Consider the following 19,198-nt stretch of genomic DNA (forward strand, 5'->3'; position numbering starts at 1 on the left):
TACATATTTCCTAAGTGGCATATGTTCATAGTAAAGACCAAGCCATCACAGATATAATGCAAGTAGCAGACAATACACCTGTTTGAATATCTGCATGCAGAATTACACAAGTCTAGTGATATGGTCATGTCACCACCACAACTTTTGCTGCAAAGTTGATGCAAATTGCACAACTTGCTGAGTGACTCCCTCAAAAACAGACAGAGTATCTCCTTTGCCACTTCTCAATACATGGAGCTTCAGAGACAGACAACGACACAGGCATGATGGACAGTTGTCTGGCAATTCTGCTCAGCGCTATGCAATAACTTGTAAAACATGAAGGACGCCCTCTAGAGGGCAAACTGACCACAGACACTAAAAGGGACTCCACAGTACTGGTTGAGGTGGGGATTCATGTTTTGAACATTCCTTAAGTGGTATAATGAGAAACCTCTCACGAAATATGAAAGAGCATGTAATTTAAGAAGGATTCAATGTTTATTTGATGAAAATTGGTTTTCAAGTGGGTGAGATATCAAAAAAAGTGATAATAATAAAAGGCGACAGGCTACGCCTTTATTATTATCACTTTGTTTCACCTTGTTTTTGGATATCTCATCCATTTGAAAAAAAGATTTTCATAGAATAAACTTTTGATACCACTTAGAATTGCATGCTCTTTGACATCTCATAGAGTGGTTTCTGAATATCTCACAAAACACTAAAAGCTAAATCCTCACCTCAACAAAAACTGTACACACCCTTTAAACATAGTTTTAATAGCATTTTCATTATTAATATAGGATATTTGTCAGTCTGTCCATAATCCGCAGTTTCCAACAGCGGGTTGGTATGCAGATGACTTGCACGCTTGAACTTAAAAGGATAAAGCCAAAACATAATTTTTGGAAGGGCTCAAAATTCATCTTCCATCATTTGGTATCTGTATTCCCCCCCCCCCCCATGCCTTGAAAGGCTTGACCAAGAAACCCACTTGGCTGACGTGATTTGCCAAGGATAATGAGTTGTTTTGGAGTGTTTTGAGATAAAAGGTGTAGAATAACTTTTATTCCAGAAGAGCCCTCCCCGTTAACCCTGCATGCAGTATTGTGGGATGGTAGAATGTAATGTGATGATCGATTGTGCCCTTGCAATCATATTTCCCAACAAGCTGCGTGCGATCCACTCTAGCGTGGAAGATCAACAGATATCACTCTAGCCTTACTTTTCGATTACTGATAATCGAGTATAAAAAATTACGTAGCAACCACAATGGGGTAAGTTCTAAGATTGCGGACTTCCGATGGACCTTTTCGGCTAATATTTCGCATTTCCGTCGTTACCCAACTGAAATTGTTTAATTAGAGCGTTATTTCAAACATTTCTTACTTGTACATGAACATTTTAGAGCAATAAGCGACAATTCTGCTTGCATACGAGAAGTATGTTTTAGCTTTAAAGATCACAAATGTATCACTCTGGTAATAGATGGTGAGACTTCTTTCTTGTCGTGAGAGCTCCTTAATTCTCTATTTTGCTATCTACGGAAGTGTGAGGAAATAGCCTAGTGTGGGGGTAGTTTGATTGGGGAAATATAAAATGACATATTGCATAGTCTTCTCTTTATGCATCATTGGTCACTGTTGCCTCAAGCAATCCAATTCAAACCCATGATTGCTTTTGTAATCTGACAACAGAACGTAAAAAATAATTTCACAATTTTTAGTTCTAATATGTATCAAATATTTCAAACATATGATCACATGCAAAATATCACCTGTACAAAAATTCCAAACAAAGATTTTCTTCCACTTTTCAAGATCAAACCGATGAATTCTTCCAATCTGAGCTTTAAAACCCCCTTTCACATTTGTTATAGTGAATATTTGAAGCATATTGTATAAGTAAAATTATAATGGTTCTCTAGATAGGCATAAAATGTCAGTTATCAGCTCCCATCACAAAGAATGATTGATAACTGAAGTGGATGTGTTGAGGCTAATCTAGAATCATTAAGACCTGCATTAAGTACACATGATAGATATCTTACACCTCTTACACCATTCTCATAACAAACTGAACAACTAGCACACATCATGCAAAACACTGAAAAGGTACAGCCTTAAAAAGAAGCATTTACACCTGAACATCTTCTCCTGATGAAAAACAAAACAAAAACTGACCATCATGTGACCTAAGCCATGTCTAACAAACCAATAAGGGACTTCCATGTCTAATCAATTTCAATATCTATGAACACTTCTTTGTGTGATACACACACATACACTGTATCTTACCCCTATCCCTCCTCTAGACCAGTAAATGTCAGCCTCTTAGTTCTGTGTTGTGTAACAATACTTTTCTGACCAAATTTGTCTACCATGGCATTTGGCTACCATGACAAGAAACATTGTTAAGAGTTCAACATACAGTACACCTGGAATATCAACAGGCATAAGGAATTCGCAGTCTCTTGGTCACAACTGTATTACATCTCCTGATCAAAGGTCATACAATACTAAGAACTTGACTGAATACACTTTCCCATCTAACTCCTTTGGGATTTTAAGTATAGCATTCTTAAAAATGGATCGCTGTTTGAATATTAACTGCACTCTTTGCAAATCGGACTCTTTTGTGAGCAACACTTAATAATATTTTAGTTCTGAATGCTGCCATTTTCTCTCTTACAGTTCTGACCATGCAGTCTGAAAGAATTTTGTTATTCTAACGGTGATACTGAGAAATAATAATAAAGTTCTCCCAGCTGACTCTGTGTTCAGCACCATTAAATAAGTGGATCTGTCTGAATCAACACATTATAGTTTCTCATTCCAAATCCAACTACTCCTTCATTTTTCTGCTGATCTGAGCAGATCAATATGTTGAAGGACGAATGTTGAGTTTCTTCTTAAAAGTAATTTTAAAAATCAATCAAGTTAATCAAAATAAATCAATAAACATATCAAGCAAGCAGTCAGAAACTCTGCCCAAGGCAGGGCTTGACATTAGCGGTGGCCTGGTGCCCCGGGGCCACTAAAAATCATTGAGGAGCCACTGAACTTCAAAACAGCTTTAATCTCTCGGTGGCCTGATAGGGCAGGTGAAATAAAAAATGAATGTTTGTATATCCTTTCATTTCGGGGCCACTACATACTTTTTTTGAGCAACCAAAAATTCAAATTCAAAGATTTTATGGGCCCGATCAATCAGGCCACAAGAGAGAAAAGTTAGTGTCGAGCTCGGCCTTACTTATTATGGCTTGCATCTGCCAGTGAAGCAAACTACACAGAGTCATGTGGAGAAAGAATCCTCGCATTACACTCTATGAAGTCTTTGTCAGACAAAATTGCACATGTCTACAACATTAATGCCTGATGGATTGTGTAGCACCCCAAGCACCACGCCAATCGACCACCCACTGCTCTCTCGGGGTGGGGTCGTGTCACTCCCCGCCGGACAGCTGCTGCTGCCGAGGTGCGGGCTGCTGCAGCGTCAGACTCTCTGCTGTCTCCACCACCGGCTGGGGAGGGGTCACACACAAGACGTTGACCCCGATCTGCATGGGGAAGGGGGCGTGTCTGTCGATGTTGAGCACCACAACCTCCTGCAGCCGGATGGTAGAAATGGCAGGGATTGAAGAATATTTACATGTGGTAATGACATCTTTCTGTTCAATAAACAACAACACTCAAACATACACATATAGTACGTACATGCCATCACACACTCACATACACTTAAGTATCTGCATTACCTCCTGAACTTTTGACTGGGTTAAAGAAAAATCTTGATGATACACTCCTTACAGTCTTTCAATATGTTGGCAATTTTTGCAGGATGAGCATGTTAATTGATTTCCCCACATTTATTACCTATGAAGTAGTAGTTTTCTGCCTCTGATCTCAGCAAGGTTGATCGAACTTCTTTGAAACTTGAAGGATAAAATGGAAGACTCATCATCTTTGGCTGTGATGAATGAGAGCTGTTTGTTCTGAGGAAACTGCATGCACATCAGTACCCCCGAAATACCAACTGACACATGCAACAGCAGAGAAGAGAGATGCATGTCGGAAATAATTCTGGTAACACTTTTTACTGATTACTAACCATTTCCTACCTACCAACAGTGTTTTCTGCTCTAATATCTTAGTTGATTGATGTCATATTTGCCTGATTTATCACTCACCTATCCATTACGCTAAAAAACAAACAAACAAACAAACAAACATTTTTTTTTCTTTTTGCTTTTATCTCTGTACTGAGGTTGATGCAATGGTTAAGTGAAACCGTGACAAGACATTTGCTCCTGCAACAATTGCTTCGGTCTTATTTTCTCCAAGGATTTAGGGTTAGGGTTAGGGTTGTGATAGGGTTTTAGGTTTAGTTTGATGTGATGATTAGGATTAGGGTGCAGATATTTCAAGGGAGCAACTGTCGCAGGAGCAAATGTCATGGAATGTAGTGAACCACAACATGTGAGGTAAACACAGAAGGATAGGAGACTCACCTCATCCTTGTGGAGAGATAGCGGGGTTAGGTCGCTGACCTTCTGGTAGAGAATTTGGCCTTGGCTGTCGAAGGATACTATCCGTATTCTGCAGGGGTGGGGGATGGGTAACAGGAAACAGAAGCCATAGCGCGATTTCAAGTCAAATGCAGATCTTCAAGTTAAGATGTTTGACGATGAAATGGACTTGACCAATCCTTCAGCAAAGCTGACAGAATTTTATAAACTGATGAGTCTCGTCTCTAATATAAATGATACTGGAATTTATTCTCATGTGGTCTGTAAAATGGAAGTGACCTATCAGTGAGAATTTGAAAATATCAGATATGCATTAGGAAATAGATCATTTCTCAGTATACCAGCATGACTTAATATGTCAATCAATGGCCATCTCAGACAAACGAAAAAAAGGTCAAATATGCCATTAGACAGTGACCATGTTTACAAAATAACCGCCATGTTTTGTACATGAAATCTAACAGCATTTTGGTCTGATTTCACTCAATATAATGATAACTTGAACATAAGGATGTGGAAAAGCACTTCAAGAAAAGGCATTGTCTGATGCTCACCTGAACATGATACTCCTACTGTTCTGGAGACTCACACTCGCTGTCACGGGATGTGTGCCTGTGTTCCGCCTCAGGATTATTAACCTTATAATGATCCGACAGAAGGCATAAAGACTTGGTTTAGAAAGAAGAAAATATAACTATGCAAAATGCATTGCCATTCTTGGAGAGAGAAAAGAAATAGAATTGAATAGTTTTGATATAATACCTTCCACATTCTACAGTCTAAAACAATACCATGCAATATGCTGACTCAACCCATTTGACAACTGTATTGTCAATGTGACAAATTAATGAAAACACACACTTGCCGAAACTGCCTTTATTTCTTATGCAAGTGTTGGGTTTTTGCTGCAGTAGTTATGCAATCATTCTGGGTCACTAATGAGGCAAGTAAGGAAGAAAGCTGAGGTCTGTATGAGTAGCTGAATATTGCCATAACTTGACACTCATGATAGACACTTACTCACTTATGATATCATCAGTTTACAAAAGCCCCTAATACATATTTCACTAGAGTAATGGACGAAGGAGGAACCTCAGGGAATACATTGTACAGGCTTTATTGTATATCATATCAAGTAAACCATTGTCATTATCAACTCACCACTGTTATAGTCATCATCACCATCATCATCATCATCATATCTACAATTTTTTTTTATTTATTTTTTATTTTTTTAAGGATCAGGGTCTGTTTGGAGATTGTACAGCATACTGTATACGGTTCTATGACATTTGCAGAAATATCTGCACACGAGGCCAAACACAAATGCTATCCACAAACATAACCCTAACCCTAATCCTAATCCTCACATCACATAAACATAAAACACTATCACAACCCTAAGCCTAACCCTACATCCTTGGAGAAAACATGACCACAGCAATTGTGGCAGGAGCAAATGTTGTGTCACCTCTGTATACACCACATATTTTACAAGGTTTTAATTTCACTAATTTCGCAAGCCGGGAGCTATTCATGAATTTTAACAACACGCAAAAAAAAATATATATATATAATGTTTACTCTGATCTTGACATGAATGTGATGTGCATATAAAAGGTATGGTAGGCATTGGACAATAAAGTTTGTTGGGACTGCTACATGAATGGATGAATGAAAAAGAGTGAATTAAACAGATTTCTCCATCCATTGCTGCACTCAGTGATCACAAATTTAACCGGCAGCAAAATTCTTGGGAAGTCCTGATTTGTGACAGATTAGATTTCCTTAATGTATGGTGTATCTAGTATCATCTCTGAATTCACACGCAAGATTCTTTCACCAGTGAAAGAAAGGGCGCCATCAATCAACCAACCTGTTGGTGAACGTGACGAGGAGGTCGACTCCAAAGTTGAACCCCGTCCACCTCCAGCAGTACTCCGCCTCCTTCTTGATGATGCGGCCACACCTCATGCTCAGCTGGTCAAACTGCTCCAGGCTGACCGTCTCCTCCTTGGGTCTGTGATGGCATCAAGGGGATTAATGCAGATAACAAACCTTTCACAACCTCTTTTGAAACTATGGAATGCTGGTTGTGTCACATACTTTTTTTTCCTTTACATTTGTGTGTGTTAAAACTGTTACTGACTGACTTTAATACTGCTGTGATAAGCTAAATTGCAACTAGTGTTTATTACACTGAAATAGGTATCAATAACTGTTCCATCTCTATATTTACTTTGTGTCACCATTATACAACACATATAGTTTCTCTCATTGTTTCATTGTTTATTCATACTTATTTGTAAACATATTTTGTAATATACTTTATGGCTTGCACTTCTTACAGCTGTTACACAACATAAATTGCCACATGTAAGTATTACCTTTTGCTAGATGGAATAAAGAGTAAGTGAATTTAAAAACTGAATTGAATACCAGTTACCTTGTACAGCAATATCTCTGCAATGCATATAACTATCACAGCGTATCGTAGCGAGCGAAACGTCGTACACCTTTCTACGATCTTCTTCGCGAGACAAGTGAATAATTGTTTCCCTATCGTCAAAAGACAACCTGTTCAACATGAAGCAAGACCAATACATCTTTACTCTGTTTTTGTTATACCCTCCTTCTCATCCCCCTCTAATCTACTTTATTCCCAAGATGGGATCTGTAGTCACACTCTTTATGGAACCCACCCGAGATCCTGCCCATGCTCCACGGCCAACATGTGCTGCCACTGCTGACGATACACTGGTAGCAGGCAGTCTGTGGGTTGGAGAGAAATGTGCATATAGGTCCATTCATTGTTTGCTGGGTAGTCTTTAGGGGTGAGGTGGGGGCATCACAGAATTATGTGTGTTCAAGCAAGAATCACAATTAAAAAAGGCAATGTGGATAAGGGTCATAACAATAGGTTTGATATGTTAATGATTTTAAATCAAGTTTGTCTACAACTCAGTGACATTACTTGCATTCTTGTTTCACAAATTCATCACCAAGCTCTTTGACATAGGCACCTAAAATGGACTCAAATTCATAATCATAATCCAAATTGATTGAGGGACAACCTAAGAGATTGTATTTGTGGGGTCTCTGCATGTATTTTTTTTTCACATCCTGATATCAAATGCCTGATGAAAAGAGGAAAGAGAAACCATCAAAAGGAACCAGTGGGAGTTGAACCTGTCATCTACTGCAGAGGACAGACAAACAGAAGAAAACTCATACAGGGTCCAGTTGCATAAAACTTTTTTAGCAACCTTAAAAAATTCAGGTTGGGATTTGCCCAACCTGAATTTTTTAAGGTTGCTAACCTAAGAATGTAAAATCCGTTGCATAAAAACTCTGGTTGGGAGCTTCCAACCGGAATTTTGTGATTTCAACCGGAAAAAAAAATCTGGTTGGAGTTTTATGCAACGGGCCCATCCCTCTGGTTTAATAATAATCTCTTGCTTTCATTTAATATACCTTTGTAGCAAGAAATAAAAAAAAAAAACTGCTAAAAAACTGCTTATCCAATAGTGACAAGCCAATGGAGTAAAATGGAGTCAAAAGGGGCCTGAGCTTTTGATTCTGGCAGATTCTTTGTCAGAGGCAAATGACAAACAGGCAGGGAAAGCAATCACATATAAGGACTACACACAACAAGCACAGTCAGGGGAGGGCTAGGGACACAGAACAAAGAAAACAAAAGGGATGGGTTGTTGGGATGTAAAGGATAAGAATGAATAGGGAGGTCTCCCTATTCAGGTTGTCCCCTTTGATCCTTGGGATATTCATTAACCAACCTCTGCCTTTTATCTGTCCACCCTCCTGCTTTAATCCCCCTCCATTATACATGTTGGCCTCCTTGCCCTTGACTTCCAACCCATCCCTTTTGTTTTCTTTGTTCTGTGTCCCTAGACCTCCCCTCACTGTGCTTGTGGGTAAGTCCTTATGTGATTGCTTTCTCTGCCTGTTTGTAATTTTGCCTCTGACGAAGATTCTGCAAGGACTGAAAGCTCAGGCCTCTTTTGACTCCAATGGACTACTTAACATAACAAGGTTGGAATTTTGAAGCTTGGGTATTTGTTTCAAGTTCATTGTGTCACTGCCAGCAACCAGGGATAGCCTGGTGGTAGTGTCACTGCCCAAGAGCAGTAGATGACAGGTTTGATTCCCATTGGTTCCTTCTTCTTCTTTTTTTTTTTTTTTTGGACACGTTTGCTGAAAATGTAGATCAACAGTTGCAATCTTACAAATTTCATTTGAACAGAGGGCAGACAAATTGAAGAAAACTCATATCTCTTATCTTTACCCCTCTGCTTTATAATCTCTTACTCTCAGGAAGCATCATATTACCAAAACATGGCACAGACTAAGGATTGGATGAAATAATGCAATTACAACAGCATAAAACAATAGATAACAAAAATCATAAAAATTATGAGAGCATTGGTGAAACAAAGCCAGAAGCCAAAATGTACACTTTAATTGCCAAGTTCAAAACAATTAAAAAGAGATGTAGACACTCCATGATATGAATGGTATAGTAAATGAATCATCCCACCCCTAATCACACACACACACATACAAATACAAATTGTACACACACAAGCACAAAAGTGTGACTAAAGTAAATTCTGTCAAAGTACAGTGATAAGTGCATTACCCTGTGTGATAATCTTGTCATCTTCCACATGTCTGCATGAGCTGGGTTCATTGATGATACTCCCCAGCCTTAAGGCCGAGAAGAGCTTTGAGAATGGTGCTCCCAGTTCTGACTTCAGGAAACATCCTGCATCTGTAATAAAAATGAAGAGATGGAATGATTTTTTTTATTTTTTTATTTCAATACAAGAACAGAATAAAAACCATTTGACTACTTTAAAATAGGATACAAAATATTAGCAAAAAAAAGGTAATAACTGTATCTCCATAGTATTTCCTTTGTTTGGTTTTAAGAGTCAAAGTTCACTGGAGTGTATTCTCCATGGCAAGATACTATGCTCAACCTGCTAAAATAAAATCAATAGGAAGATAACGACTTTAGAAGTTTTGTTGGAGCCAGAAGTAAAAAAGAAATACAACAAAAACAAAAACATAATACAGGCAGTCATACTTTGGCATATTTGCTCCATTCTGTCTATACAAATCTAAACCAGTGGAGTATCTCTGCTATGCGCTGTACACTGGGCAGTGTTCGGTATGAAAGTTAGATTTGTCCTAAAATACAAACATCAAATGCTACTTTCAACCAAACAGAAGCCAGAATTCAGTTCAGATTCTTATCTTTTTTTTTTTTTTTTTTAACAGAACATTTTTTATGCACAAATTCATAGTGAGATGCACTTATAACACTTTTCATACTGCCAAAAGCCATTTTCACATGAAAGTGCCATATAATCATTTACAAGGAATGTTATGGGTGGAGGGGCAGGAAGGCAGGAAACTCTTACCGTATCTCCTAAAGTAGTTATCAGCATCCCTTCCTAGAGTTTTGGAGTCCCCGTGCCATGATGGGGTCAGTCTAAGGAAGACGTACTGGAGAACAGAGCAACGACAAGACATGGTATCATGAAATATCATTTATGGAACAGCCAAAGCAGCAACATTTACTAGAATCAGGTAGTCTTAAGGCCACCGCCCAGTACACGACTTTGCTAAGCTTTACTGGTCGTATAACATCACCAGTCTTGCCAGTTTCCAGTTGTGCGACTGGGTCTTAATGCCAGTTGTAGAGATTTAACATGTTACATTTTCACAACCGGTCGTGGGCTTTCAACCGATCATGCTACAGTACAATGTCCAGAGGCCAGAATGGTTGAACGCCTACCTGTGTAGTCTGATTATATAGTGTGCGGTGTCAAGTCGTGTGACTGGTTGTATGACCTGCCTTGCCTCTCTATTCATGCAATCAGTATGATTGTGTAGTGTGCGGTGGAAAAGCTGGAGGCATTGCAACACACCATGGCATTGATTTCAACTATTTTATTTACACAAGCTACATGTACACTGTATTGAAATCATGTATTTTGTGTAAGTGTGTGTTTGTTTCTCTTTGTATCATACAAGTCATGGTATCAAGTTCATTATCATCATGCATTGTCTTCAAATGCTACAGCTATGCATCGACTGTGGCAACCTTCAATTGAGTGCTGCTAGAGTTTTGCAAAATTGGAATGACTCATATCAGGCCTGACCTTTAACCTCTCACCTTCCACCTGTCACACCACACAATATTTAAATCATATCAGTATGTAACTCCATCAGTTTTTATGATCACACATACTTTAGAAAAAAAAAATGTGCTCAGCATGATGATACATTTAAAATTTCATAGTTGTAACTCAAGTTTTTCAAAGTAATCATGAAAACAAAAGGTACTCATATCTGCATCAGCAGGCACGCAAATGGCCTAAAACACAAAATCTTGGGCAACAGTGATGAAGATCATGATCTGAATTCACAAAGGTGTTGTTGAATTATGTCTAAACATTTGTGTGTATGTGTGTGTTTTGTTTGTTTGTTTGTTTTTTAAAGGAATACACCTTGGTAAAATGTTTAATGATGAATGATATAGCCCTCACCTTTTTCACCATAGAGTAGACATCCATTTCCACCTGGAGTACAAAGAGGTTTGGAGATCTGATAACTTGCTCAAATAAGTCAGGGCTGAAGGGGAAAAATAACAAAAGAAAACAGCAAAGATTAGAAAAATATTACTCAATGATGAAATAGTCATATACAGTCACATATATTAAGATGTTGTAATATGATATCCTTGTTATATTCCTGGAAGGTACAGTATCATTCACAAGCACTGTCATTGATATTAAACAAAACATTTCAGAATGGAAGAGTCACATACGTTCACAACAAACATATATGAGGCATGTAAAAAAGTAACAATACTGTTTGGAAAGGCCTATTTCAGAGAAAAATTAATCAATGCTTGATGATTCAAAAGTTTGGTATAGAGTTGTGACATTAAAGTGCATCTTCCGGATCTGGCTACCATTCATAAAGCCAAACTGCACAAAGTTGGAAGGTGAGACAGTACACATTAACCACCCATACAGGGTTCTTAGTGTCACCTTGGGGGCAAGAAAATGTAATAAAACAAGATATATGCTGCATTTATTGACACCTTTTCAGTGAAAGAGAAACCAGAAAACATAGATTGCACATACTGTAATATTTTGCTTGGATAATCCGCAAAATGGAAGAGAAAAATAAAATCATACCTGATTTCCCTGAGCAGGGCTGGTTTCTGTGCAACCATCAAATTGAGTTCAAGCCATTCCAGGCAACTGTAAATATGGTACAAAGAAGAGAATCACCGTTTACACAACAACGAAAAGATACATGATTTACAGGTAGCAGCACCAATTTGCAAAGCATAGTGTGATAATATAGCACTGTAATTTATGTACGCAAAGGGCTCACTTGCAACTGACAGTGTCATGGTCTACTTGTGGATGCACTTTTGCTTTTGATTGACAGGGTTGGGGTTTCGTGCCCTGCCATTGTACTCATGCCCTTGAGCAAAACATTTTTGATATGCACTGTGCTCCTCTCTGCCAAGAATGTATACCGGCATTAAGAGTATGCAATGCCATGATGGGGAAACTGATCTTTAATGTGGTTGAATTTAGTACATGTGTGCTGTAAATTTGTATCTGTACTTTCAGCTGGGAGAGAAAACCAAAAATATGGCCGTTCACCTCTTGGCGACCTGTTGCAAACCGTAGGACGTTGCCGCTGAGTAGTAGCTGCATACCGTCTTGGGACTGATGGTTTCGGTCATGATGTCCGCACACTGCTGGATCAAGCCTTCCTGTTTGCACGCACCAAGGATATACAGACCATTGCATTACTTCACAGAAATCACAGTTGTTGTGGGGTGAAACATACAGCAGAAAGATTAATGCAGGTGTATGATGATGATAATACTGTAAAAGTGGATATTTTTGTGCGACTAATTTATCGCGCTTGGCCAAGAAAGAAGAGTTTCGCATGTTTTTAATTCTGCGCAATCAAGAAATCAACAACTGGAACATACATGTATGGCAAGCAAAAATATTTGCATGCTTTTATTTTCACGCTAGTTTTTGGTTGCACGAAATGCGCGAATATTTCAACACTGCGAAAATCTCCACTTTTACAGTAATATGCATTCTTTTATCGTCACAGGTAGGTATGTCGCCGAGAGTTATATATGCTTGGGCTCCTTAAAGGGTAATTCCAGGCTGATTAAGCGTTTATCTGAAAACAAAGAATAAATTTTGATGAGCTCTTTGATATGCCCTAGTTTCAAATCCTAATATATCTGACTGATCATTATTTTGAAGTTATTCAGCCAGAAATAACATCATGTTTTACACTTTCATATTAGAAAAGATGAACTGTGATTAGCTTCTTGTACACAATCAATGTAAAACTGTGAGGTGATGGCATAATCAGCTCACTAATTTGCATATTCATATCAACTGTTTGAGAACTGTTTTGCAAAAAAGTAGAGAAACTTAACAATTTCATAACTTCCCTTTTTTTTTCTCCCAGATTTTGATCAAATTATCACCACTAAGCTTATAAAATTTTATTTATTTATTTTTTTAGACTAAACTTCAACTGGTCAGAACTTCCCCTTTAAACAAAGGGGAATACACATGAGATATGACGCATGATCATGATTAGCACCAGTGGAAATGTCCATTACTACTGGTGAAACATTGCAACAAAACAATAAAGTGCAATAATCCGGTCTCACCAGCTGCAGGAGGGAGGCAGCGGCAAGGACCGACACCACTTTGGCCGGTTCAAGCAGGACATCATCTCTGTAAAGAGACCCAAGGGCAACCTGGAGGGCTGGTGAATTGAAACAAAATGAATCAAAAGAATAAAAACACAGAAACATCATTCAACCCTGTGTTATTAAGCTTTCTGTAGAGTTGGAATGCTTGACCTATCCTTCACTTCAACTGCTCACCATTCCACTAGCAAACAATGTTCACAAATCATCACATATATCCTATAAAACAAACCAAATGTCCATGTACAACCCATGCATAGTTCTTCATACTTTTCTTACATCTTGTCCAAATTACATGTAATCTGCCACCATGATGGAGATGAAAAAGAAAGAAAGATTTACATAGCACAAGACATCAGCATACATAGTGTAAACACAAGCTTCAGTGAAACACAGATAAGACCCATTTTACCCTACACAAAAACTGAACATAACTATTCTGCCAACAGAGATACAGAAACATTCATATACAGCGTAGTGCAAATTGGGGTGCTGCACCTTCAAATGGTGAATTATCAGCAAAACAGTTCTAAACTTTCATATAAAGTGCAGTGCAAATAGGGGTACTGCACCTTCAAATGGCCAATAACCAGCAAAACACTAAAATCTATGGCTATTGTCATTTTCACAGAAAACTTGGCTCCAACATAATTTACTATTTTCATCACGACATAGTTTTACAGGAAGTTTTGTGATGACATTCATGAAAAGTAAGAGTTGTGCATCTTCCTTCATTAGATGTCAAAATTCAATCACTTCATTGGGGTTGGTATCATCCCACATAAATATCACAGAACTAGACAGATTTCAATTTGATGGTATATTACAAACAAACGGCTCATAATGTCTTAGAACAAAAAGGAAATTGTCTCTACCTTCTTCATCAATATTTGTGTCTGGAATGTCAATGTCAATTTCACTGAGCTTGGATTCTTTCCATGACCCACTGAACATGCTGGCAAAGTAGCTCGACTGTGAAAAAAGAGAGAGAGAGAAACACGTACAATATGTCCCACACAATCTTCTGACAATCAAAACATACAGTTGCTGACTAACATTTTATTAGTATGAGGTTATCCAGACTTGCAATTCTAAGATGTTACAAACATGTAGAATTAATGTACATAACACACACAATTTTGTCAAGATGAGCTTAGAATGGAATTGCTTTGGTTGTGCACTAATAGTTGAGATGTGTGCACAACCACTCTTCAAAGTCAAACTCCTTTAAATTGACACATATTTATGTGGGGGGGGGGGGGGACTAACATGTGACTTTTTACTTAGAGCTACGTGTACATTGTATACATGTGTAGGATAAAAAGTGTGTTTGCAGGTACAGTCGCAATACACTGTATTTCAAAGGGCGGTTTGCCTTGTGCTACCTTTGACTGAATGATGCCCTTTTGAGATCAAGGAGATCTCTGATGTTCTTCAAATACTGTACATTAGATCCACTCTGAATAGAGAAACAAATTTTGGAAATTATGCAAAACAGCACAATCAAATGGTTCTATTTGTCTTCTAGTATTTTTTGTTATCTGATTGTGGTTTTATTTTTTGTTTACGTTCAGGGGCATGGACTTTTAAAAATCATTCATTTTTCTCTGGGTACTGACTTTTTCATATGTGGGGCATGTGTTACCCAGTAGGAATAAAATACAGTATACTTGGTAGCACCTTGAAGAGAGAGAGAACAAAAATACTGGTTATTTACCTGGCAGAGATAGATCTTGTGAAGAGGCCAGTCCTTTCCCAAGGCATGAATGGTAATGTCTGAATTCTCTCCATTGACAAACAACGCATTGTAGATGTACTTTGATGTGCATTTCATCTTTTTCCTTTAAAACAAAATTGAGAAGGGATGTGACATTGTTAGAAATTACAAGTAGTGTACATCAGTCTATAAAAGAAAATGTTATGGGAAGAAAATACTAATATAGCAAGCAATTGTCATAATGTCAAATTAGCATGTTAAGACAGCCCATCACTTTTATGAAATGCAATGTACAATGTATGTGACAGAAAACATAAAAATGATAATATCAAACCATTTGAAAATCTGTACAATACATGAATTAGCAAATATCTATTGCAAACAGGACAGGAAAGATCTGAAATTAAAAAGTAAAACTAGAAAGACACTTCACTTTTTTTGCACTTGTTACATTCTCTCTCACCTACAATGTATTACAATGAGGATTATCAAAACTTGAAGGCCCCTGATATGTACATCTTTTGAATTTGCCATTTACATCTGGATCCGCCACTGCATCTGCTATTCTTCCCGATGACTGGAAGATGAGCCATATCACCTGAGAAGCTGAGAACTATTGTGCTATATCTTTTCCCAGCATAGTTTGTAAAACTATGGAATGTATTGTGGTATCCTCGATTATGAAGCACATCCATCCCGATACCTTGCCAGCACGGATTCAGGAAGAATAAGTCTTATGAGACAAAATTTGCACTAGCAACTAACATCTCAAGATCTTGCAAGGTCGTACCAGAGGGGGAAAAGAAATCAATACCATTATGCTGGATTTTTCAAAGGACTTTGATGAGGTTACACAAAATCACCTCATCACACACTCAGGCGCGTGGTATCAAAGACCACACGCTCATCTGGACATCATTTCATGAAAGTTATCAGTTTTTGGCTATCAAAATAGCAACAGTTCATTACCAGAGCTTGATCAGCTAATCAAAACAAAGAAATTTACTGAAAATTTTGTCAGAGACTGACAACTTGTCAGGGCTGACATCTTTCATAAAACGGTGCCCTGGATAAAGTCTTTTTTGTCCACCCGTAAGCAGTCATTTGTCCTCCTGGATGGCACAAACTCTGACAATGAGATAGACCTATGGTATCTGTCTCTTCACAGTGGGCTTCTTATCTGACGTTGGGACATGTATGGTTAGCCCCTCGTTTAGACAGGCTTATGTACTTGTTACAGTAATCCCAATCGCAGCTCCAAGGAAGCTATACCCGGGTGCAAATCGTGTCATGTGCCAATGGAGGTGCCAAAGTGACAAGGTTGTGCATGTTTCTCTTCAATTATACAATAAAAGTGAGAGTTTCTGTGTAAGTAAAAACATTGGTCCCTTTCTACAGCATGTGGAACCCAGCAGGAGGTTGCATCTTGTTGATAAAGGGCAGTGCAACCTCTCTGAACATGGCTGCGGGGTTGAAGTGAGTACCACAGATCCTAGTAAATTATTCCATAGTTGAATTGACCTTGGCAAAAGTTGCAAATTTGAATGCATCTATTGTACATTTTGTAGCTTTGGGTTTGACATATTTGGCTGGGTGGTCATGTCTTCCGAAGTAGGTTGCTGGTATGATAAAGTTTACTCTGAGGAAAAGGCATGTAGACCAGTTGATGATGTTATCAATGGAAAAGAGAGCACTGAGAGAGGAGCCGGCGATAATGGAGGCTGTCCCGTCCTACGGCTGAAAACAAGGTTGAGAAGGATGTTGTTCTCCTGTATGGTTGGACCTACAGTACTTCTCATCGACCGCCTAATGTTTATTTGCTTGATAAGAATATTTAACACTGAAATTCACGTAAAAAACTTGACCTGCGTGATTGAGAAAATCCAGCTCTATCAAATGCCATTGTTCCCTTTTCGATTCGAAGTTTCAGTGCAAAAATATCGCCGTCGAACTTGCGTGGCCTCGTTTCAGCTCCCCGCGGTAACACTCCTTATTGAGATCAACCGCAGTTTTTGCATTGACAATGCACGCAAACCAAGTTGTATTGAACACCGTGTTGTACGAAGCTTTTAAGAAACTTCCATAGACATTATATTACGATTTGGTGAAAATATTCATTCGAAATTTTGTCCTTGATTAAAACCATTAATGAACAGTGAATTTTCGTGTTTTCCCACACCATCCTCATCAACAGTCACAGCCAATCCATTTTTATGTGCTTTGCGTGCAGCGAAGTGCGTACTAAGCGTTCAGTGCGCCGATTAATACACGGTCGGTTTAAAAGAGGGTGGTTGATGTGTACATGTAGTAGGGCTATCATACAATGTAGTCACACCCACAGTGAACGAACCAAGCCGCTGATCTTTGTACTTGTTCGAGTATTCAGAGTTAAAAGCTGTGACAGGCTGACCATACATGTCCCAATGACAATGTCAGATAAGAAGCCCAGCGGGCCGTGCACAGCCAGAGACAGATACCATTGGTCTAACTATGAGACTGCCAGTGCCACAGTCTTTGGTCTTATCATATGGATCAGGTCATCAGGGTAGTGGGCGTGTTGGGCCTCCACAACTACTAGACCTAGTTCTGCACACAGATGCACAGTGAAAATGATCTTTCTACAGGCATACAGGCCACAGCTAAGTTTGTACTCTTTTTGCAGATGACTGTATTAACTTGTATCGAGAAATCAATTATCATCAGTAAATTTTATTTTTAATTCTAATTAGAAATCTAACGTTAGATGTAATTGAATTAGACCATTCTATGTTTTCTAGTATTAAAATTAACCCGGGGTGCTCTTTGTACTGGCTTTGCGTTGGGGGTGGTTGCAGTTAGTGTAATGACACGTTAGAAGTAGAGACAGCAGAGTTATTTAGTCTATATTGATATTCTGGGTGAAAAGTAGCCTGACCAGATCCAGACGGCTGTGCAAAGCACGGCTGTCGCTTCGCAACATAGGGCCTACTGTAGATAGCGGCTGCGTGTAGTTAGGGTAGGTGAACAGGGAATCTTCTTCAGCATATCAGCATTTCATACAAATCTATATTACATGTGTAAATAGCCTCCAAAGTACTATAAGAGTCTAGGTAAATTTACAGGGAAAAAAAATAAAAGGCGACATTCCCTTCGGCAAGGTTGGAAGAACCTCACGTAAAATAAAAGCGATGGGACCAAGCAAATGTGGTTCACTTCCTCTCTCTGGTGTAGTATTGAATGAATGTTGTTACCTTTGAGGGGTGTGGAGAACTTGGTCGGTTTCGCTCTCATCGTCGCTGTCATCTTCACTTAGAGTTCTTTTCCTCCCTTTTCGTTCGGTACTGTCTGCAGAACGGGAATATCCCGAGAATACCGTTCCCATATCTCAGTTTCGACGAAACAAATAAATCATAAAAACACTTATCCGATGCTTTCAGTTGTAAACAGGAGAAGGTCGTCGGTCGGTCACCATTCTTCTTCTTCGAACTTCGCTTTGTTTTGGTTTAATTTTTATGTAGGCCTAACAAAGTAAGTACGAACGTCGCTTTATCTATGGTATCGTTAAGTACGTAATTTTAGAAGATTTGTTTTCAGTCTACAAGGCTAATGGTGCGCATGTTTGTGTTTTGTGTGTGTGTGGGGGGGGGGGGGAGGTGTGTGTGTGTGTGGAAGGGGGGATATTTCTTGGAAATGAAATTTCAAATCTGCCTGGTGCACATTTGTTGTTGAATACTTTGTATTCAAAATGTCGAAGGATCGAAAGCTCAGGCCCTTTTTGACTCCATTTCACTCCATTGGCTCGCCGTTATTGGATATAAGCAGTTGTTTGTTTGTTTTTTGCTACAGAATATCTTCAATCAAAAAAATTAAAATGCTCCACATTGGATTTGTTTTTGAAATCCAAATATATGTCTTTTAAATAATTTTTCATTTACATTTTACCTTACATTTCTTTATTCAGATGCCAACAAAATTATTTCTTTTAACTGATGTGGGATATACTCATTTACTAATCAATAGATTATTTGAAGATCTAAGCGCAGCGACCAAGCCGGGGAGAAGGATAGCTTTGCACTTTCTGAATTGAAATTCAATGATTGAATCATAAAGGGGGTAATGATATGTTGTTTATTTATTTGAGTTGCAAAAAAAAGGAAAAAAATAATAGTTTTTGTCACTTTTCCATGATTTT

The 19,198-nt window shown here is 38.5% G+C and overlaps 1 protein-coding gene across 1 annotated transcript; it reads right to left on the reverse strand.

Moving 5' to 3' along the window:
* Positions 1-2,742: 2,742 nt before the first annotated feature.
* On the reverse strand, positions 2,743-18,440 carry LOC140229156 (germ cell-less protein-like 1). The gene is made up of 14 exons (XM_072309424.1): positions 18,258-18,440; positions 15,028-15,151; positions 14,186-14,282; positions 13,269-13,366; positions 12,223-12,335; positions 11,743-11,808; positions 11,086-11,170; positions 9,955-10,039; positions 9,168-9,299; positions 7,213-7,282; positions 6,387-6,530; positions 5,065-5,148; positions 4,493-4,580; positions 2,743-3,589 (listed from the first exon to the last, which is right to left on the reverse strand). The coding sequence occupies exons 1-14, from the start codon at positions 18,386-18,388 to the stop codon at positions 3,428-3,430; spliced, it is 1,479 nt and encodes a 492-aa protein (XP_072165525.1). The 5' UTR covers positions 18,389-18,440; the 3' UTR covers positions 2,743-3,427.
* Positions 18,441-19,198: the final 758 nt, after the last annotated feature.

The sequence above is a fragment of the Diadema setosum genome, chromosome 5 (genome assembly GCF_964275005.1).
Source record: "Diadema setosum chromosome 5, eeDiaSeto1, whole genome shotgun sequence".
Taxonomy (NCBI): Eukaryota; Metazoa; Echinodermata; class Echinoidea; order Diadematoida; family Diadematidae; genus Diadema; species Diadema setosum.